Below are 24,095 nucleotides of genomic sequence, written 5' to 3' on the forward strand. Positions count from 1 at the left end.
GCCCATATTTAATGCCCGCACAATGTTACTGGCATTGTCTGACACCACAAATCCCCATGAGAGTCTAAGTGGGGTAAGCCACTGGGAGATAATTTCCCTCATTTTCTCTAATATGTTGTCAGCGTTGTGCCTCTTATTAAAGCCTGTAATGCACAATGTTGCCTGCCTTTGCATGAGCAGCCATTTTGTAGATGCTGCTACTGATGCAGCTGTTGCTGTTGCTGCGGAAGGGGATGCATCTACCCAGTGGGCTGTCACAGTCATATAGTCCTTCGTTTGCCCAGAACCACTTGTCCACATGTCCGTGGTTAAGTGGACAGTGGGTACAACCACATTTTTAAGAGCACTGAGGACACTTGATCGTACTTCTCTGTACATTTTTGGTATCGCCTGCCTAGTGAAGTGGAATCTCGAGGGGATTTGGTACCGGGGACACAATACCTCCATCAACCCTCTAAATCCCACTCCACTGATGGCGGACACCGGGCGCACGTCTAACACCAACATTGCAGTTACAGCCGCAGTTATACGCTTTGCAATAGGGTGACTACTATCGTATTTGGTGGTCATGGCAAACGACTGTTGGACGGTCAATTGTTTGGTGAAAGACTTAGCGGTCTTACGACTTCCCCTCTGGGAAGATGACCGACTAACAGCAGCAACAGCAGCAGTGGCAGTAGTAGGCGTACCGCTGCAGGATTCCTCGGATGAATCCCGTATTGAGGAGGACTCAGTCTGGCTGCTGACTTGGGCTGCAGGACTGAATCTGATGGAGATTGTGGAGGAAGTTGACGAGGAGGGTGTTGCTGGTGTGTATCCAACTGGACCACGGGATTTAGGTGTCCCTGTACCGATGAGGGTCCTAGCCCCAGTTCCTGAACTAACCACTGAACTATGAAGGTTATTCAGGTGACGTATAAGGGAGGATGTTCCTAGGTGGGCAAGATCCTTACCCCTGCTTATTTGAGCTTTACATAAGCTACATATTGCCATACATTGGTTGTCTGGATTTGGATAAAAATAACTCCAGACCGAAGAGGTGCATTTTTTGGTCTTCTGACCAGGCATGACGATGGGCTTTTTCATCCCATGAACATCAGCTGTTTCCCCCCCTGGTGCCTCATTTACAATAACCACATCACCATCCTCATCATCAAGTTCCTCCACAGCGCCAGCTACATCATCAATAGCCTCCTCCCGAGCCACCTCTTCCCGTACAGTGATGGGAAGGTCAGGCTTGACAACCACCAACACCCTTGGACTCGCCTTGGGGATTTGTGATAATTTCTCTTTAGAAGGCAGAGTTGTTTGCTGTTTTGTTGCTGACAGCATAACTCTCTTCAATTTTTTGTAGGGGGGGGGAGGAGGAGGAGGGCTAAGATCCGTGGGTGAAGCTGAACCACTAGTCATGAACACGGGCCAGGGCCTAAGCCGTTCCTTGCCACTCCGTGTCGTAAATGGCATATTGGCAACTTTACGTTTCTCCTCAGATGATTTTAAGTTTCTCTTTTTGCTACTTTTTCTGAACTTGGGCTTTTTGGATTTTACATGCCCGGTACTACGAGATTGGGCATCGGGCTTGGAAGACGACGTTGATGGCATTTCATCGTCTATGTCATGACTAGTGGCAGCAGCTTCAGCATTAGGAGGAAGTGGGTCTTGATCTTTCCCTACTTTATCCTCCAAATTTTTGGTCTCCATTATATGTAGCACAAGATACTGCAGAATGTGTGAACTTGGTAATATTGCAGTACCAATGGACTTATACTGCTGGATTGGTTTTGCAAATTTGGTTATAATTATTATTATATATTTTTTTTTTTTTAATTTTTAATTTTTTTTTACTTTTTTTTTATTTTTAAAAAACTTGGGAATAGTGGGGAAATAACTATGCCCTTAGAAGCACAGAGCACAGGACACAGCACCACTGGACTGAACAGGACACGGCACAGGACCCAGCAGCACTACGGAACTCAGCAGGACAGAGCACAGGACACAGCACCACTGGACTGATACTGCAGAATGTGTGAACTTGGTAATATTGCAGTACCAATGGACTTATACTGCTGGATTGGTTTTGCAAATTTGGTTATAATTATTATATATTTTTTTTTTTTTAATTTTTTATTTTTTTTTACTTTTTTTTTATTTTTAAAAAACTTGGGAATAGTGGGGAAATAACTATGCCCTTAGAAGCACAGAGCACAGGACACAGCACCACTGGACTGAACAGGACACGGCACAGGACCCAGCAGCACTACGGAACTCAGCAGGACAGAGCACAGGACACAGCACCACTGGACTGATACTGCAGAATGTGTGAACTTGGTAATATTGCAGTACCAATGGACTTATAATGCTGGATTGGTTTTGCAAATTTGGTTATAATTATTATATTTTTTTTTTTTTTTTAAATTTTTTATTTTTTTTTACTTTTTTTTTATTTTTTAAAAACTTGGGAATAATGGGGAAATAACTATGCCCTTAGAAGCACAGAGCACAGGACACAGCACCACTGGACTGAACAGGACACGGCACAGGACCCAGCAGCACTACGGAACTCAGCAGGACAGAGCACAGGACACAGCACCACTGGACTGATACTGCAGAATGTGTAAACTTTGTAATATTGCAGTACCACTGGACTTTTACTGCTGAATGTGTGAACTTGGTAATATTGCAGTACCAATGGGCTTATACTGCAGGATTGGTTGTGCAAATTTTGTGGTAATTAAAAAATATTAAAGTAGTTTTTGGTATTTTTTAAAAAAACTTTTTTTTATTTTTTTAAACACAGGGGAATATTGGGGAAATAACTATGCCCTTAGAAGCACAGAGCACAGGACACAGCACCACTGGACTGAACAGGACACAGCACAGGACCCAGCAGCACCACTGACCTCAGAAGGACAGAGCACAGCACACAGCACCACTGGACTGATACTGCAGAACACAGCACAGCACAGCACAGCACAGCACAGCACTAAACAGCACAGCACAGCACTAAACAGCACAGCACTAAACAACACAGCACTAAACAGCACAGCACTAAACAGCACAGAGGACCACCTAACACACCCTCCCTCTACCCTGATCAATGCCCGAGTGAAGATGGCGGCGACTAGCGGGGAATTTATAGGATCCGAGTATCGCGAGATCCGACAACGGGATTATGAGTCAGAGCCTCAGTTTCACTTTTGAATTTGGCGCCAATACCCGGATCTGTCTCGGATCCGACTCGGATCCGCAACGTTCGGGTGGGCTCGGATTTCATAAATCCGAGTGCGCTCATCCCTACTGAAAAGGGCAAAATTTCTGTCATATAATGACAAACGCTTCAACGTCCAAATTCCATATGACAAGCTAAGCATCCATCACGATCAGTCGTCAAAGTACACGAAATATGAGTTGGACGTATGAACTTAGTTTTACATAGATGAGCGTTACTCAGGTACCTACATATGAAGTTGACAGGAAGAAAATGGCAATTTTTAGCGGACTCCAGCCATACGGGTATTTCGGACACGTTTCATGTGGTGAACAGGACATTCATTCATTGAATTGAAGATAGTGCTGATCAATTTATCCAAACTTCATTGTCGGTACACATCTAAAGTCTAGACCATACTTGCCAACTCTTCCTCGTTGCCTTCAGGGAGATCCCGGGGGAGATAGGTGTGCAGGGACGGGGCTTGATGAATCGCATCATTTTGGCCTTGCCCCCTAAACGGTTGTCACAATTTTTGACAATTACAGCAGGGGGTGGGGCTAAGATGATGCAATATTTGCACCATAAAGGCCCCCCCCTGTCACTTATCTATTGCAGGGGCGAGAACCGGGTGGTCTCCCAGAAATGCGGGAGTCTCCTGGACATTCCGGGAGAGTAGGCAACTATGCGTTAAAGAAAAGCAGCTAATGAGTCTCTAGAGACTGAAGTGTCTTTTACATTTCTGTCTCCATTACTGAAGTCATGTTGTCTTACCTGTCAGTCTTTGATTAAATCTTGGTCTCCAGGAAAATGGCCACCTCCATAGGCATCAATACATGGACTTAGGACACAATTTCTGAACTGTGTCATCATGCCACAGATGGCGAAGCCAACCACGTCTTGTACTGGCTCAGCATCAGGGAGAATGCCAGACTCTTCAGGGAGTGAGGGAGATCACCCCTATTTCAGGGAGTCTCCCTGACATTCAGGGAGAGTTGTCAAGTATGATCTAGACATCATCAATTTACACCAGACTGTAACGCATCTCAGGGCCTATTCATCAAGCCTTAAATCATGCAGAACCATCCGTGTCCACATGGTTTAGGCAAAATTAACTTAATGGCCTATTTAACATTAGCCTAACGCAGGAGATTTCAGAGTATATCTCCTACAGTAAGCAAACTACTATTTGCTAGCCTTACTTAATATTTTTCACTTTCACCTTCATACAAACTTACTACCAGTATTTTAATTGACATTTTCTACCATATCAAAATTGACATTTCCATCACCTATGTGACGTATGTAAGTGTCCATCATGTTTACGTGGATTTCCGCTTTGTGTTTAGGGTTCCCTGCCACTGTCCAAAGACACATACTGGTAAGTTAAATTGTTCTGGTGTGCGGCCGTGTGTTGTGGTAGGGAAAATTAGATTGTAAGCTCCCCTGGGGCAGGTTTTTATGCGGTTGACTGGAATGCTTTGATTGTACCGCTTTGTAGGCAATGTTGTGTCTCTATAAATAAAGGATAATAATAAGGTAACAAGGGCTGGGTCTTCCAATTTCTGCTCCACTGTGGTTGGTCATATTATTAGCTTTTCGGCAAATGTCAGATATAGCTTTAATGGCGTCTTACAGCTGTGCCAAAGTGGATAACATTATGGTGGTGTCAGACGGGCGCTTCGAACTCTAACAGTTTTCCAGCTCGAAAAAGCTCTGTCGCTCCCATGGTGACAAGTTGGGCAAGGGGCATTACTCCCCTGTCACAAAGATGAATTTAAGCTCCAAAGATTCTGCATGCAGTGTTTTCTGAGCTTAATGGCTGCTTTTTTGACTGGAAATGCACTTGTATTGAAAGTGCCCGTGCGACACCACCCTACTGAAAAAGATTCAGAGCTCAAAAAAGTTGAAATTAAGAACTGAGGGCTAAATAAAGCACGAGGGGAATTAAAAGCTGAAGTTGTGTTCATAGCTAAAGTGCACCACTCCAAAGGGTTAAAAAGCAGGCAGAGGATGGGGTGTCACTGGTGGAGGACCAAGGGTCAGTTAATAAAAGTGGTGGGTGGAACTGGAATCCGCCTCTAGGATCCAGGACTTTTTCCATCCACCCTCCCTAGTCTGGATGGATTTTCGGCACCTGATGGACGATGTGGACTGTTCTACTTTTGTGTAGGTCTGTTTTCATCTCTTTCTGTCAGTTCCCGGCCTGGTACGACGTTCGTTCTCATGGAGGTCCTGGATAGTTTTTGTTGCCGGAAAACGCAATATAGTCGGTTGCCAATGATTGGTGAGCGCACACTAATATGGTGGGCGTTGTGAACCCTGTTTCCCTTTAAAGAGTTGGCTATAGTTTTGGTGCAAGTAACGCCCTTGTGGGTCCACCTGTTGTTGCCCTTTCAGCCCAGACGGGTTGCGGGTTCTGGATTTCCCGGGATAATTGATTCCCGTTGAAGGTGAAGGTTGATATGTGTGCCCTTGTGCCGAGGTGAAAATGTTACCCACGTTGTTTGATATCCATAGGGGAAGTTGACCAGCATTGGGATATCCGGTTTGGACCTTGCCGCTCTGCCTGCTCTTTTCTCCTACACCGTACAGTTTTTGGACCAAAACAAACTCCTTAATTTTTGCCACAAGTCTGCTGTCAATTATTCTAGGTTATATGTTAAGAGGGTAAGAGAGGTTATGTAAAATAAGAACATCAACCGTTAGGCATTTTAATATCTTGCTGAGAGCTTAGAGCAAACAACGCTCATAAATGTAACGTGTGCTCTCCCTCGTCTGCAATTTTCAGCCGTCTTTGTTGCAAGTCTGTATGGTTTTAGGCTACGTTCCATCAGGAAATAGATTAATCAGATTGCCTGATGGAAAGTGGGACAAAATGGACACAGATCTGCCTGCATGTACAGCAGGGTACAGAAAACAATAGTGCTCGTGTTCATAGTATTGTTGTTTATGGCGTCCTGCTAATGGTTATCTTGTGGTTTCTATAAGGCTCCTGTCACTAAGCAATATCTCAGGCAGAGTATCCTGGTTCACTTAAAGCTGCAGTGTCTCCAATCATAGCCACCGCTACCCAACTACACGTTTTAGTAATGAAGAGGTTAACAGAACACGTGCTTTCTTGGACGTTCCATTTTGAACGCAAATGCTTTATTGATGGGCCATTGATCAGCACCACAGACATACCAAAGTGCAATATATCATGGGGTCAACAAGGAGAGGGGCATTTCCCAGAATGCTCTGCTTCTCCATAGCTCAGAGCAGTAAATCAGCGAGTGGTGCTCCATGTTTATAGAAACGAAGAACAAAGTGTCTTTATAATTAGTAATTTAATCAAAAACAAATGATTACTTCAGCATTCTAGGTTGTGACAGAAACATTGACAGGTCTGTAACATTGTTCTTTAAATTTGCATTAAATAGACAGATGCTGATTACCCCTGACATTCTGTGCTATATACACACTTATGTGCACTGCAAGCATAATAAAATGCAAAGTATTTTAAATGAGCTCCACATACATCATATAATCGTGCTTTCAGAGACTATGTTTTAAGGGACGATGTTTTGTTTGAATAGATCCCTTGAATATCAAGTATTTCTAGAACTTCAGAGAAGATATATAATACCCCCGGCTGGATTGCAGAGAGATCGCTGCAGAACTGCACAAAAGATTTGCAGGAATTTGACCCAAACTCCTGTATAATGATCGCTGCCAGGTCACACAATGTACGGTCGTCACTCAAGTGGGCCACACACAGCGTAATGAGAACTGCTGGGGCTTACAAACAAGATGCTGCTCAGGGAGTGTCCCTGGAATGGATACATTTAAAAACAATTTCTAGAGACCTTTTGCTCTTGGGTCTTCCTACAGTTTTTAAACATACACTGTATATTTGTATAATGGAGTACACCTCCCAACATGACCTCACCACTGATAATAATACAATTATATTACACTGTATACAGACATAGGACACTACACCTCCAACATGACCCGACCACTGGACATGATCGTAATACAATTCTATTACACTCTATACAGACATAGGACACTACACCCCCAACATGACCTGACCACTGGACATGATCATAATACAATTCTATTACACTGTATACAGACATAGGACACTACACCCCCAACATGACCTGACCACTGGACATGATCATAATACAATTCTATTACACTGTATACAGACATAGGACACTACACCCCCAACATGACCTGACCACTGGACATGATCATAATACAATTCTATTACACTCTATACAGACATAGGACACTATACCCCAACATGACCTGACCACTGGACATGATCGTAATACAATTCTATTACACTCTATACAGACATAGGACACTACACCTCCAACATGACCTGACCACTGGACATGATCGTAATACAATTCTATTACACTCTATACAGACATAGGACACTACACCTCCAACATGACCTGACCACTGGACATGATCATAATACAATTCTATTACACTCTATACAGACATAGGACACTACACCCCCAACATGACCTGACCACTGGACATGATCATAATACAATTCTATTACACTCTATACAGACATAGGACACTATACCCCAACATGACCTGACCACTGGACATGATCATAATACAATTTTATTACACTCTATACAGACATAGGACACTACACCCCCAACATGACCTGACCACTGGACATGATCATAATACAATTCTATTACACTCTATACAGACATAGGACACTACACCCCCAACATGACCTGACCACTGGACATGTTCATAATACAATTCTATTACATTCTATACGGGCATATAGGACACTACACCCCCAACATGACCTGACCACTGGACATGATCATAATACAATTCTATTACACTCTATACAGACATAGGACACTACACCTCCAACATGACCTGACCACTGGACATGATCATAATACAATTCTATTACATTCTATACGGGCATATAGGACACTACACCCCCAACATGACCTGACCACTGGACATGATCATAATACAATTCTATTACATTCTATACGGGCATATAGGACACATCGTCTTTGAGATATCCAGGGTCAGAACATCTCCGATGCTTTTATTTCTGTTCGCTCACTTCCAATTCCGTGGAAAATGTCAGTCCAGTAACTTTCTGGATTCAATTAAATAGATTTATTTCTCTTGAGGGTACCAGGAAATTGTATTTTCTTAAAAACGCGATTGGTATCTTAAAGACTTCTTGACCTGTGTAATAAATGGCTTTGTAATTCCTGTCACAATGTCTTTTAGGTAAAAGATGAAAAGAACGGGCAAGATGTCTTTGACCTAAGCGACTACGAGAAGTGTGAGGAGCTGCGGAAATCTAGGAGCAGGTCCAAGAAGAACCATAGCCGATTTTCGCTAGTACGGTCCAAGCAGCCGGGAAACACGGTACGTTATTTGATTGGCCCCATGACACTCCATTACTTATTGAATTGATAACACTTGGAAACCTTTTATTGTCAGGTGAAACCTGATATTTGGAACTGTATGTAGTATTTAAGGCTTGTTCCTCTTCTCCATTCATGGCCCCAGGATTTATGAATATACTCCCAGTAGGCCTCGGCCCAGGGAACTTATTGGTTATTAGCTGACATTTGTGTCACTTACGTTGGATGCACATACATTCTGATCTTTCTTTTTTTTTTACGATTGACTTAATATTGATGCTTAAAATCTGTCACCCACACACAGTGGAAGCGGCCATTTTGTGAACCATATTTCAGTGATGTCACTAGTTCTTGGTGGCTTTATAGGTTAGATATTGGATCAACCCACAAAATGGCCGCACTGTGGGTCAGTGACTGAAACATTTATTGTTAAGCACTGATAGTGCCTTTCATTAGTACCACGCTATGATTTTGTGTGGAATACTGCTTTTAATGGCTACCTAACCATAAATATACAACATATATAGAGTCCATAGAGTTACAAGAGAGCGCTATTCTGACTTATATTAGAGAAAGAACGTTTTAAGACCTACCTGATCGCACAGTCAGATTTGCATAAAGGTATTGTAACCCATAGCAACCAATCAAATATCAACATCAAATCAGTCGACTGAAGTGATTCTCAACCTTGTACAACTAGACCCTTTCAACACTCCATGTTTTCCAGATCTCCTCACAGGCTCCTGGGCAACATAATAAGACCAGTCACAAAACAATGCCAGGCCCAACTTTTTTTTCATTTTTTGTTACCCTCTAAGCCGCTCTTTCTGATTTCCCACCCTCACATACTCACCCCCCTTGACGAGTCATCATCATCATCATCTATTTATATAGCGCCATTAATTCCGCAGCGCTGTACTAAGAACTCACTCGCATCAGTCCCTGCCCCATTTGGGCTTACAGTCTAAATTCCCTAACATACACACCGAGAGAGACTAAGGGCAATTTAATTAATTAACCTACCAGTATGTTTTTGGAGTGTGGGAGGAAACCAGAGCACCCGGAGGAAACCCACGCAAACACAGGGAGAACATACAAACTCAACACAGATAAGGCCATGGTCGGGAATTGAACTCATGACCTCAGCGCTGTGAGGCAGAAGTGCTAACCACTGAGCCACCGTGCTGCCCTATGCAGATTTGCACATCCAATCTGTATAAAATAACATGATGAATCCAACCAGTAAGTTAACATGAAACACCCACTTCTGTATCCCCAGCAGAAGCATTTGTACATATAAAATAAAATAAAAAGTTAATATAAAAGAAGACACTGAACTACAAAGTGACAATAGGCAACTTGTTGCCCCTACAATTCTACTGCCCTTTGACCTCCCAATAAATATGTATTTGATTACTACCCCCGTGAAGACAGCATTGAAAACTATTGCACTGTACACTAATGGCGGCAATTGCCTGATTGGCCTTTGGATCATTATTTTAATAACATTTACTTTAATCTGTTAAATAAGCTTTCCAGTGTTGTCCTGCTGAACCTCTTCCACGCATCAGACCACAGATATTTTAAGTACAATGACAAGAGCCGTTACTTTCCTCAGGCACCCAACCTGGTCTTCCTTGCAGTCAGCCCTGAGGAGAAAGAATCTTGGATCAACGCCTTGAACTCCGCGATCACCCGAGCAAAGAACCGTATCTTAGATGAGGTAAGCGGCATCCTCTCCGGCCAGGCAGCTCGCCAGCCGCTGTTATCAGTAAAAACTATTCCTGCATAAGCTGTGGATGCTACACATGTCAAAATTAAAGGGAAAAAAAGATCACTGAATGTTTTAAGAATTTTCACATTTATTTTAACAAATGTGGTGTATTGTTGACAGCTCACCTTCTCCATTAGAGTGCAGGCATTGCGCAATTCCTAAATTCTGAGAAACCTTGAAATGACAGCCCAGGAACCTTTATTACTACATGTTGGCTAAAAATTTTACACGTTGAACCATTTCCTAATTTTAAGGCTTGGGGTTAGTTGAATTAATGTGTCGGCCATCAAGGATTGAAAATGGAAACTCTTGTCATGGCGGAGAAACAGTTGCGTTGTTTGTTTGTTTTTCGGACAAAGCTTTAAATTACCCCTTGCTGGAAATCTCTTATCCACCCACTTGTAAAAAGTGGATTACCCGTGTAGTGTCCTTTTTGTTAACAAGCAAATGATATATTTCTCAAGGTATGGTGCCCTTCAGGGGTCGTAAACCGATGGCTCTCCATCTGATATGGACTTAAAGTCCATCTGGCCGGAAGGGCATACTGGGAGTGGTAGTTCTGCAATAGTTTAAGAGCCGCAGGTTGCCAACCTCAGGTCGTCTTTTAAATTTTGGCCTATAATCTGCCACTCTGCTCCTACAGATGGGCTATATCCTCCTTTTGGTAACGCCAAAAATCCCTGCTACATCTTTTTTTTTTTTAGGTGGGTATAGAATAATACCCATTTATATAATTTATATAGGCTTCTTTTGCTGTTAACGGTCAGTGTTAGTGTATTGTAGCAACACTGCACGTAGCTTTGCACCGATGTATTGCCTAACCTACTAGCGTATAGGCAGTGTGACCTTTTCAGTCCAGACAGAGTCCGGTACGATAGCATAGGTTTCACACTCCGAAGGCTAGCCGAGTCTGTGGTCTGTTAAGAGTAGTGCAGTTAGTGTCATGTCTATGATTGGAAGGGTTGGGTACAAAATTGTGATGGTAGAAATATCCACGGAAATATGACCAACATGAAAATGTCGACAGGCTTAATTCCCGTATGTAAATTTCCCCGACATGGATAAAAGACCAACATTGTGATTGTCGACAGTGAAAATGCCGATATTAAAACGGCAATACCGATGGGTCCACTGGCAGTAAACGGTGATAAAAATAAACAAATAAATGTAAAAAAAAAAACATTAAAAAAAAGGGGTCCAGGATGCCCCCATCCGATTTCTAGGAATTTTGTTTTTTATTTATTTTCTTAAGGCATGAATGCTGCCCTGCTGCTTGCAGACAGCTGTACAACTCAACCCCATAAATTAACAGTGTCATGTGGCATCAAGCTGATCTCACTGGGGGGTACATTTCTGAAACTTAACCTCTATCGACCAATAAGACGTTGACTCTCATCTTCAAACTGCGCTAGAAAAATGAGTTTGAATCCTGATTGGTTACTATGCCAACACCAGATTTTCTCCATAATTACTTGTAGAACAGTTTTCAATATCTATTAAACACTTCCCATTGTCTTGGTCTACAGTGGGTCATAGTTGAAAAATCATAGACGTTGTCTACTTTTGGTGTGTGAATATAGGAGCGCTCCTGAGTTGTGTAATCGTTATGACCAACACGTTTCTACATTGTCACCGGTAGGTCACAGTGGAAGAAGAAAGCTATCTAGCCCATCCGACCCGAGATAGAGCGAAAATACAACACTCCAGACGGCCCCCAACAAGAGGTCACCTTATGGCAGTGGTAAGTACTTACGCAGGAACACCGTCAAATATCAGATAGAGAACTCTAAGGTACATTCATTATTATCAGGGATGGACAACTTTAGCGAAATTAAATTTCCCATGATGCACAGCCAGCTACTAATTGCTAATGCTTTGGTGCAATTGAGAGAGAGGTAGGTAACCATCGCTGATTTTTAATTCCACATATTACTTGATAAGTTTTGGGCGTGAAAAAAAATTAATTGTGATTAAGAAGCTGTAGAGTCATTCTCCCTTTCTGTCTTGCTTATTCCGTCCTGTTTGTTCAAATAGACGCCAACATTTTCCAGCTCCCAGATTTAGGCCGTGGTTTTGTCCTGAGGCAGCAGGGATCTTGTCAGATGACCTGCTTGTTTTTTGTTCGTAATATATCCCAGGGTCACTAGGCTAAGTGGAATTTGCGTTTTTAAAACAAAACAATTTTAAATGTGGACAAAACTCATCTGCCAGCTTCGACGACAGGTGCCTCCGTCATGAATGGGGTCATTCAGGCTTAGGGTGACCTTTAACCTGAACTTTGACCCAGCCAACACCTCAGCTGCAAAGGCAGAATAGTGGATGCTTGTGTTGCTGATTTCATTCTTGCCTTCCAAGGTCCTGTTTTTGCTTTGCACTATATAGTATATTAATATTACCACCAGTGATAACCCTTATTGGTAGAGCCTATTTATCAAGCATCGAGGCGGTACTCCCTGTTCTGTTATTACCATTCAGTGGTGAAACTACCATTGGTGCAGCAGGTGGGATAATGGGGCCCAGGAGGAACTAGCTCCCTGCTTCCCTGCATCGGGGCCCACAGGTCGCTAGTTCCGCCTCTGATACCATTATCAGATATTGCTACCAGATAAGAAGCATACCTTTACATTTCTGAAGGAGTTGGTCCTATAGTGTGATAAGTAGGTGTTTTTTTTGGCGGTTTGTAAATGAATCTTACTGTTCTCTAGTAAATAGGCTTCATTCACCTCAGCGATGCTCTCTCAAAGATCTTAACATTCTCAAAATGGCTGCCACTGTTTATAGTAGAGATGCTCAGGCTCGGTTTTCTGAAAACCGAACCCACCCGAACTTGGGGGATACGAGTAGGCCCACGGCTCGGTACCTTTGCGCGTCCTCGGATCTGAATCGAGGCAAAACATCATCATTGCGTTGTCGGATCTCACGGGTTTTGGATTCCAAAAGTACCTCCCTCCCCAGAAGATCCAGTGCCATTGCTCACACAGAAACAGGGGTAGCAGTGTTCTTGTCACTCTCCATTCTCCAGTGACATTGCTCAGTGCCATTGCTCATACAGAAACAGGGGTAGCAGTGTTCTTGTCACTCTCTATTCTCCAGTGACATTGCTCAGTGCCATTGCTCACACAGAAACAGGGGTAGCAGTGTTCTTGTCACTCTGCAGTCTCCAGTGACATTGCTCAGTTCCATTGCACACACAGAAACAGGGGTAGCAGTGTTCTTGTCACTCTCCAGTCTCCAGTGACATTGCTCAGTTCCATTGCACACACAGAAACAGGGGTAGCAGTGTTCTTGTCACTCTCCATTCTCCAGTGACATTGCTCAGTTCCATTGCTCACATAGAAACAGAGGTAGCAGTGTTCTTGTCACTCTCCAGTCTCCAGTGACATTGCTCAGTTCCATTGCACACACAGAAACAGGGGTAGCAGTGTTCTTGTCACTCTCCAGTCTCCAGTGACATTGCTCAGTTCCATTGCTCACATAGAAACAGGGGTAGCAGTGTTCTTGTCACTCTCCAGTCTCCAGTGACATTGCTTAGTGCCATTGCTCATACAGAACCAGGGGTAGCAGTGTTCTTGTCACTCTCTATTCTCCAGTGACATTGCTTATACAGAAACAGGAGGGGTAGCAGTGTCCTTGTCACTTGAAAAAAATTGACTGGAAATTAATGTTATTGTGGTTAATAATAATGTAGGAACCAAAAAAGAGGCAAATTATATTATTTTAGCAAAAAAATAGGGATTTTAGAAAAAGAATAGGGTTCCAATACCAAACCACGCGAGGGCGGTTTTGCCAAAACCAAAACACGAAGTTAATTCAGATCCAACACCAAAACATGGGGGTCAGTGAACATCTCTAGTTTATAGGCGACAAGTGCACTTTAAATGGCAATGTAGGGTGAGGTTATAGTTATGGAAAATGTAAATATGTCCAAATATTAACAGCAATTATTCATAAGGCACTGACAGTATATATATATATATATATATATATATATATATATATATATATATATATATATATACACTATGTCTTAATAAAATTAGAAACAGTGGTTCACTCTCTCAGCCAATGAGGTATTAGAATATATTTCATGCTGCTAATATATGTGTTTTACTTTTTGGCAGGCATCTACCTCAACGTCCGATGGAATGCTGACTTTAGACCTTATCCAGGAAGAAGATGCCTCTCCGGAAGATAAAAGCTGTGATCAGAGTTTCAGAGTGGACCTGGACAAATCCGTGGCCCAGCTGGCTTCGATCCGCCACCGATCGGACTCTGAGAACTTCAAGTGCCCAGAAAAGGGGCGGTCGGAGAACCAGGGGCGAGAGCAAGTACCCTGGGACAAATGGGCTTTGCACCGTGATTCGTTTGGAAAGGGCACCACCTATACACCTCAGGTCCCCAAAAAGTTGTCCTATTCTGAGAAGAACAAATGTGCCTCCATGGAGGAGATCTTGGCTCGTTCAGACTCCGCTGGGCACCGGCCAATACCGAAAACAGTACCGGAGTCGGAGAGACTGACGCGAATACAAGAACTGATTGCTCAGAAGATTGATAAAACTCAGGAACTTCTCACCGAGGTGAAAGAATGTGGGGAAGGGAAAAAAAAGGGAATGGAGGCCTCTGGGAAGGTGGACTCGGAGAATGTCCTACAAGAGGCTGAGAGGCTCTTAGGAGAAGCCTCTTCCAACTGGAGGCAGGCCAGGAAGGTTCTGCAGGAAATTAAGGATCTGAGGGACCTGTACAAACAAGCAGACCTGCAGTCCTCAGACCCTAAACAGAAACTGAGCAGTCATTACAGGAAAAGCCTAATGTGAGGGTCCAAGTGCATTTACAAGGTCCTCGTTTCCAAAAAGGAATATTTCCTGCTTCTGGCTTCACCATGCAAAGCCAAGGGCCAAGGCGTGCCGAGGAGCCCAGAAGAGAGAAGATGGGCTGTCTCCGGAAGGCTCCCTTGGCTTTGCACTTTTCTTTATCCCCTTGCTCGGGGCAGCTGTACATGCTGTAAAATGCAGCGGGCTGTTGATATATATGCAGGGAGATCCCCCGCGAAGGCGCTTGAGGTCTAATGACATTCGCTTGTAGCCTGCGCATAACCCCGGAACCCTTAGGCCCTGCTGTGTTCTCAGTGAGCGATGTCTAGGAGGTTGCAGGCTGTAGGCAGCTGGCTGAGGCATGTGTCAAACTGTCTAGTCTTGTAGAATGTGCTATCCAATACAGATTAAACCATTTCATTGTCACATGTGTTTACATCAGCTTAGTTCTAATGTATTTTACCTTTATCTTTTTTTAAACGGCACTATAGCGGTCAAGGGGATCCAATGTCTAACCATTTCAGACCCAATTAGGCTGTAGCATCAATCAGTACTGAGAATGACTATGCACTTTTCTATCCAGTTTCATTTATACCTTGATCTCTTTTAAGCCTTGGAGCATGATTGACGAATAAACGTGGGGACACCCGTTGTGGTCACCCGGCATCGGTGAAAATAACTGTCAGAACTTTAAAGTGCATGTGACACCGTGTAGGCAGCCATTTTGTGTTCTTAAGCAGCGTTCACCAGAATGCGGCTCATCAATTCCGCTGAGAACCAGTGACGGCACTCAGGCAGGAAGTGACGTCACTGAGGCAGGAAGTGATGTCCCTGGTTCCTAGTGAAAGGATGGGCTGCGTTTACGTAATGGCTGCCTCCACTGTGCATTATTGACATGGGCAGAGGTACTACTGCTCGATAGGTAATGCAGCACATTTCAGTTTAAGGTTTATAATGGTCGCCTTGTCTTCCGATTCATTGATGCTATGAAACTGCTTTATCTGTTTAATGTAAAATGTGGAATCATTTTTTCCTCATACTACAATCGTTAGGGGCACTGTGCCATCTTTTATAAGATAAAAATAGAGACATCTGGATATAATTTAGCGCCCCCCCTCCCATTTGGAATGCTGCACAGTAACTATCTCCTCTTAACCAGAAATGATAACATCAGAGCTTTAGAAGAGATGGCTCAAGAAATTAGGGGCGTAAATGATAGATGAGCCTGATCTATAGGCACTGTGTAAAGATGTATTTAATGCATTGAAACATAAGTGCAAGTTTAATTCAAGTACACACCCACAGTCCATAAACAAGCCTTTCAAGAACAATTGCACGAGTTATATAAGTAAGAAATAATGTTAAACATGTAATTCTACAAGTCACATGATTGCTAGCCAGCCAGTGTATGGCAAAGGATTCTGGGAGATGTTGTTTGACGTCAGCTAAAGAGCCTCCGATTGCATTTAAGACACCCTGTGGTAAATTTATCAAGCTGCGGGTTTGAAAAAGTGGAGATGTTGCCTATAGCAACCAATCAGATTCTAGCTGTCATTTTGTAGAATGTACTAAATAAATGACAACTAGAATCTGATTGGTTGCTGTAGGCAACATCTCCACTTTTCCAAACCCGCAGCTTGATAAATTTACCCCCCTGTGTTTTTCCATGTGTTGTTAAACTGCCAAGCCCCAGCACACCGTGTTTTGCAAAAAGGAAAGTAGGGCATGCTGTGATTTGTAGTTCAACAACAGCTAAAGAATCCTGTGTTGCCTAAGCTTTTCATTTGAGGTATTGGTTGGTTTCAGGGATGGCTTGTTCACTAGTGAGCATTTAACCTTTCCTAAGCACATTTCCGGTTAATTGTTCTGCTTGGTCGGAAAGCTATTTCAAATGAATTTCCAGCTTCAAGAACGTTCTTTTTATTTTTTACATTTTACATTCCTGTTCTCTCAATAGCTGTCAACGTGCAGGGGTAATATTTGGACTGCCTGATGCAAAATGGAGACAGTCTTGTATCCCTGTTAGCACAACTGCTGTTGACACTCGACAGAGCAGAATGTGGTATCAATATGCTGTATGTTGGTAGAACATCTTGAAAAAAACACATACCGTATTTCCCCATGTATAGGACGCTCCCCTGTATAAGACGCACCTATATAAATCATGTGAAAAAATTGAGGATAAACATTATCCTCAATTTTTTCACAGAGTATTTGTGCAGCTTATACAGTGGAGAGACAACGCTATAGTGAATTCTGACTTACCCTGTCAGATGCTTCCTCTGTCTGGTAAAGTCTTCTGTCTTCTCTGTCTGATCCTGATGCTGGAAACCCGATTAAGGTCCTCTCTGCGATGTCCGGATGTCCTTTCAGGACCTTGATAGTCCTTTCAGGACCTCAAGGTCCTGAAAGAATGCCTTTCAGGACCTTGTCAAGGTCCTGAAAGGACATCCGGACATTGCGGAGAGGACCTTAATCGGGTTTCCAGCATCAGGATCAGACAGAGAGAAGACTCTACAGGACAGAGGAGTCATCTGACAGGGTAAGTGCTACTACCCCTGTATAAGACGCACCCAGTTATTAGACCCAAAATTTTGGGGAAAAAGGTGCGTCTTATACATGGGGAAATACGGTATGTTATTGTAAAAAGTCGCAACACATCCTACCTTGATATTTCATCAAGGTTGGTGTTCTATGGACCTAAATGTTTTTTTTTACTGCTGGTAATTTGAATTGAATACATTGGTGAGGGAAAAGAATGTCCCTTCCTTGACTAATGTGAAGCATTTTCCCTGTAAGTGAGAAATAAAAGCAATTAAATAGGAAATATTGTGAGCTACTACAATGCTAGGCTCCGTAAGTGTTTGCGTTTAGATTTTCCATCTTCTTTTTGGAAAAAAACCTCACATATTGTGTGTGGAAGGGAACTTTGATAAAGTTGGCGGCCATTTTGTGCGCTTAACCCATATTAACAACGTGCCACAGTGATGTCACTGGCTCCTAGAGAATCGATAGGCTCCGTCCTCAGCCATGTCAGGCCACAAACAGTTAACTCCCTTGCACGTTGGTAATGGTGCACATTAATCCTTTTTGGCAAGAAAAACAAGTGCGCCTAATGGCACCACTTACTCTTTACCCGCGTGCTACGTGACAAGGCCGTCTTTTTTAAAATATATTTTCTGCATAATTTACTCAGCAGAAAAACGGCTCTATATAATATACGCATTTGACTGTGAGGCGCCTGATTTCGTTCTAGAAAAAAAATTAAATGGTTAATTTCCACCCACCTGTCAATAAGCTGGAAAAGGATACATGGGAACGTTAAAGGTTTAAAATTTTCCTCACACGCTCTTGGTAAATCATGTACGTTCGTGACACATCGCTTCACGTTTCCAAACATCCTTCATTTCCAGGAGAGGGGGGTGGGAGATTCAAGCTCAGGGTTCGTTCTGGAAAATAGCTGTGTCGGGCCTTGATTTCAAGAGGTCTTTTAACGTTGGTTTCTGTCACTAACAGCTGTATAACCCATATGCGATTAACAGAGAGGAAGGTGTTGTTTGGCTTCCTGTGGTGGAAAAACTATTTCTGAACCAAGAATTTTATCATGTTTAATTTTAGTCGCTTTGGCTTTAGCCCATCTGACGGCTTGTTATCAGAATATTTTTTATTTTATTTTAATTGTGTGCAAATGTAACACCATAGCTGACAGGAAAAACTAACAGTTTGCTTTAAGAATTCTGTAATAACTTGCATTGTTAAACAATCTTTGCAGTTTTGGTTTTATTAAGGGATGAAAGGAATATTGCATTTGCATAAATATTGGACTGAAGGAAAAATTTGAATTAAAAACATCACGGTCAGGACATTTTTTTTCTGGCGATCTTTGCCTTAAAAACCTGTGAGATAATAGCATTACTTTCCAAATAGGATAGTAACGGCTAATGCCAATTTTCAATGCCACAAAATGTCATTTACCTCAATTATTTTCCTTCTGTTAGAAGCTGGAACACATCTAACTGTTTGGTTTATGCCTTTGTAGCAGTATTGTTTAAGTTTTTGGATAACAGTATGGTTTTAACTTTTAGGCTAACACTCTTCCCCCCTGATAGCTGCCACTAAGCAGTTCTTCATTATCTCGAACGTGACCACTCCCAGTCATTAACTGTATGAAGAACCACCATCTTGTGGAAGCGGGACATCATCAGTAACGTTGGGCTCTCTTTGTAAGGCAAAATATCTATAAAACATTTGGTACCCCTATACATTCCTCTTATAGATTTGTCGCACATTTCTATTATTGCCTCATCTCTGCCTCTTTTTATAGTCAATTTCATTACCACTTACCTCCACCTCTATATATAATTTATTGTTTTCTATTGATAATCGCCAATATTCATTTTTGAGCATGTTGGCTAGACATAGGAAACCAATTCTACATGGTTGGAAAGGGACCCTCACAGAGAAGCAATGTTTGTCCTACACATGACGACGGAATGTACTCACTTCCCGTTAGGGATTAATTTCTTTCCTCTAGTGTTTAAAGATCATCACAGGCAAATATAAAGGGATCTTATGTTTTTCTTGGCAATGCACAGGTCTAGCGTGTTCGATCTTTGCACAATCCTTGAAGCCCGTTCCTGAAATTGGGGCCTTGTGTGGGTGAGATAACGAGGACACTGGCATTGTGCATATGAAATATATGTATTGCTTTTTCTGTGGTACGGAGATTTTTACCTAGAAAATTATCTTTTCGTCTCTTCTTCACCCACCAAGTTGTCATGAAAACAGCTTTTTTTTCTACTACATAATGCTGCTTGTTTTGCCTATTACCCCCATAGACGGTCATGGCATCTCTGTGAGGCAGTAAAACACCTGTGATTTTTTTTCTTAAAAGGGATTTCTACCTCCATATGACTTACATTTTTTGGATTGTAGACATGGGTCTGTCATTCTGTCTAGAAAGCACAATATGTGAGCACTTCAAAAAGTGACAGACTTTCCTGCTGAGAGAACAGTTTTATTTGTCAATGTTAAGTCGGCGACGTGACGCGAGACGGAAGTCGCTGAAAGATGGCTGCTTGCAGGGAGCAAAGTTTGAAAACGTTTCCAAGATCTTTTTTGACATTTAAATAGAGGAAGTAAAGTACAGTATACTCTTCTCTATAACAAAACATTTTCCTGGGGTCTATATTTGCTAAACTGCGGGTTTTAGAAAATGTTGCCTATGGCAACCAATCAGATTCTAGTTATCATTTATTTAATACATTCTACAAAATGACAGCTAGAATCTTATCGGTTGCTATAGGCAACAAACCCACAGTTTAGTAAATATACCCCCTGGGGTCCTTTTTTGTACTGGGATTGCATTGCAGAGAAAATACTAAGCTAGTTTTGTCTAAATGAGTTCAAGGACACATATGTAATAGTTTTACAAACTGTCGACATAGTTTACTTTATCTTTTGCTGAAACCAACATCTTATACCTTTGTCATCTCTTGTCTTAGACAATGCTTAAGAAGGAAAGCGTGCAAAGGAAAATTGGTTCACTGGAAATGCATGTACTGGAGTTGTACAGGTGTATGTCTTAAAATGCCTTTTTTAAGATGAGTCATTTGTATTTAGACTGACTAAAACAGCATGTTCAAATTGTCTAAAAAGCATTTTATTTCAAATGAAATTTTTTTGTTAAAATAAAATATCATAAAAATTTCCTTTCATAAGAATGTGCGATATATTTGTTTTCTTGCAAATTATGACTCCATGTACAAAATCCTACCAAGTGTTCTGCATTTTAAACCGCTTCTGCCACCGACCTTCTGACGACCTTGAATTTCAACCACTGACGTTTGATCCTTGTGACGGTTTCATGGTGCTTAATACGGATATGCCGCCTACACGCGGTTGGGGCGCAGACAGTTCATGGACTGAACCAATATTCGTCCCTTAAAGGATCTTGTGATGTCAGTGAGGCGCAAATTGTTTCGTGTCTCCGCCATGTCTTAGCGAATTGACAGGCGGCAATCTCATGAATAACGACTCAACCCCCCAAAAAATGGCTGCCTCTACTGTGTGTAAGTGACGGATAAACCTTAAAATTGGGTCGTATGCTATTGCTAATTTGTAATGCAACTTCACATTGACAGTCTATATTCTATATACGTTTGTTTTCCTGCTATTTAAAAGTTTGTACAATGTGTCAAACTTACTCTTCTTCCGCTGGGGAAGATATCTGCACTGATATTTTGGGCTTTCGGTCTCTCCCTGGTCAGCCGCCGATAGCAGAAATGTTACAGATTAAAAGCTGTGATTCTAAATAAACAATATGGAAATTTTACAGAAAAAAAACAAAACGTTGTGTTTGGTTATTTTTATTTCCACCGAGGTCTGTAAAGTAACCCAATGTGTCAATCAATCAGTATTTGCACAGCTTTTCCAAGCCAATTACTGAGACCTAGTAAGCTCCAGGCTTCTATACATTACTCCTACTTTCCCTGCTATTTTCAGAGTGTACAGTATTATACATCCACCGGCATATATTAAGTTCTTTTCCATTTTACGCACAGCTAACTAGTCAAATCAATGTTTAAACAGCTCTACACCTGATTTGCAAGACATTTTATATACAAGCTTCTGAGAATTGGGTTAGTTGACCAGTTGGATAAGGGGAGGGTGGTCAATTTTTCCTAATCTTAGCAAACTTCCTTTATGTAAGTCTAAAAATACTGAAGAAAGTCTTTAAAAAGTTTAAGGGTAACTTGCATTGAGGTAGCAAATAAGTCTCAAAACTTTTCGGTCCTGTCAGAATGTTTCACATTTTTACATGCACATTTGTGAATATTCATCATCATCATCATCATCACCATTTATTTATATAGCGCCATTGATTTCACAGCGCTGTACAGAGAACTCATTCACATCAGTCCCTGCCCCTTTGGAGCTTACAGTCTAAATTCTCTAACATATACACACACACACAGACAGAGAGAGACTAGGGTCAATTTTGATAGCAGCCAATTAACCGACTAGTATGTTTTTGGAGTGTGGGAGGAAACCTGAGCACCCGGAGGAAACCCATGCAAACTCCACACAGATAAGGCCATGGTGGGGAATTGAACTCATGACCCCAGTGCTGTGAGGCAGAAGTGCTAACCACTAGGCCAGTGATGGCTAACCTGTGACACTTCAGGTGTTGTGTAACTACAAGCCCCAGCATGCTTTGCCAGTAGATAACTAGCTGATAGCTGGCAAAGCATGCTGGGGCTTGTAGTTTCACAACACCTGGAGTGTCACAGGTTAGCCATCACTGCACTAGGCCACTGTGCTCAAGTTGTGTCTTAAGCTTAATGGGCCTATAAGAGAACAATTTGGTTTAATGTCGCTGCGACAGATGCGCTTTAAAGTTGGGCCCAACATGGGCTGCTCCCGGCACTCCGCCATAGCTCCAAGCAGCAGGGTCCCTTCCCAACTTGGTGTAGGTGCAAAAGTTGACTACAACCATCCATATGTTGGCCAATCTGAGCAGCTGGATCATTCTCCACTGACCGTGCAAAAGCTCAGCTCCTTACGGCATTCTCCAACATGTCTGATAATAATCAAATTAATTTTGGTCGGATTATTTTCAAGGTCATTTTCGGTCCAGATATGCTGCAATTTTGGCCCGATTTCTTAGTATTGCTGCCTACATCGCAGCATGTGTAAAAATTGACTGTTTGGCCGACTGCATCAACATTATTACAGCAAAGTAAAAAATTTAGTACATTCGATCAGGCTGCTGCCATGTTATATTGTAAATAGGGAAGTGAGTGACTGTGAGAGCCCAGACTACTGTCTTTTCAAATGCACATAATACATAATATGGTTGAAACAGACACAGGTTCATAAATTCAGATTGCATTGATTGACTGAGTTGCCATCTTGCTCCGTGTTAATAGTCCTGTGGAACTTGGTGTCATTTGTGAATATGGACACATTACATTCTATGCCAGTTACAAGGTCATTGATACAAAGAATAAAAAGGGCAGGGTCTAATACTGATTGAACACTGTGGTTCCTTGTAAGTCCGACCTTACATATCAGACTGTTAAGTGTAAAAGTACCTGACGTGATTACCAGACCGGAATATCACCGTTGGGTTTAGAGGTTCCAAGCAGGTAGGAAGGGAATGGCTGGGTACGCCTATGCTAATCCAGTGCCCGGTTTGTAGGTATTTTTAAATATTCCAGTTAGGGAGGTTAAGCTTCTTTTGTAGTTTGGAGAAGATCTGTAGGGAATTTACATTTAGCATGGGTCTGAGAGATGAGTGTCCACGAGTTAAGGTTCTAGTTGGGGATCTACGTTCAAGGTAGAAAGAGAGAGATTTTTGGATGAGGAGGTGGGCACATAAATGGAGTGGTTGGTTTAATCACCGATAGTAGTACAGTCAAAAGCCGAGCCTTAATGTCTGGAGACCACATGCGTGTTTGGTCTAACAATGCATCAACATATTTGGCTAAGTTCCCAAATTTCTTGGGAGGAATAGTATGGTTTTCGCCATTTAGATGTTTTCCTTTTTCAGAGGTAATTGGACACCATAGTTTGTAGCTTCCATAAATAGGAATTGGGGTGGGGCGGGGATGGGAATGGTTCTGAATAAATTCATTGTTCTTCCATTTGTGGAAGAGTTATTTTCATGCTGCTATGAAGCCTTGCCAGGAGAACTTGTGAACTCGTCAAGACATCAGCACTGCTGTAATGTAAACTAGGAATGGGGAGACGTTTAGGTCACACGATTAGTTTCAAGCTAGATCAGGTGGAATTTTATATCAGAGATATTTAGATGGCCAAGCATGGCAGAATTCCGCTTGTAGAGATTAAACTCTAACTACCTGCATGTGAATAAAGAA

The 24,095-nt window shown here is 42.1% G+C and overlaps 1 protein-coding gene across 1 annotated transcript in view; it reads left to right on the forward strand.

Moving 5' to 3' along the window:
- Positions 1–15,654, forward strand: part of PLEKHO1 (pleckstrin homology domain containing O1) — a 46,826-nt gene extending 31,172 nt beyond the window's left edge. Inside the window, exons 3-6 of the mRNA XM_075191744.1 lie at positions 8,489–8,629; positions 10,247–10,351; positions 12,042–12,143; positions 14,524–15,654. Of these exons, the coding sequence (XP_075047845.1) occupies positions 8,489–8,629; positions 10,247–10,351; positions 12,042–12,143; positions 14,524–15,216 (1,041 nt within the window). The 3' untranslated portion in view covers positions 15,217–15,654. The remainder of the gene's footprint in view (positions 1–8,488; positions 8,630–10,246; positions 10,352–12,041; positions 12,144–14,523) is intronic.
- Positions 15,655–24,095: the final 8,441 nt, after the last annotated feature.

This window comes from Mixophyes fleayi, chromosome 12 (genome assembly GCF_038048845.1).
Source record: "Mixophyes fleayi isolate aMixFle1 chromosome 12, aMixFle1.hap1, whole genome shotgun sequence".
Classification (NCBI taxonomy): Eukaryota; Metazoa; Chordata; class Amphibia; order Anura; family Limnodynastidae; genus Mixophyes; species Mixophyes fleayi.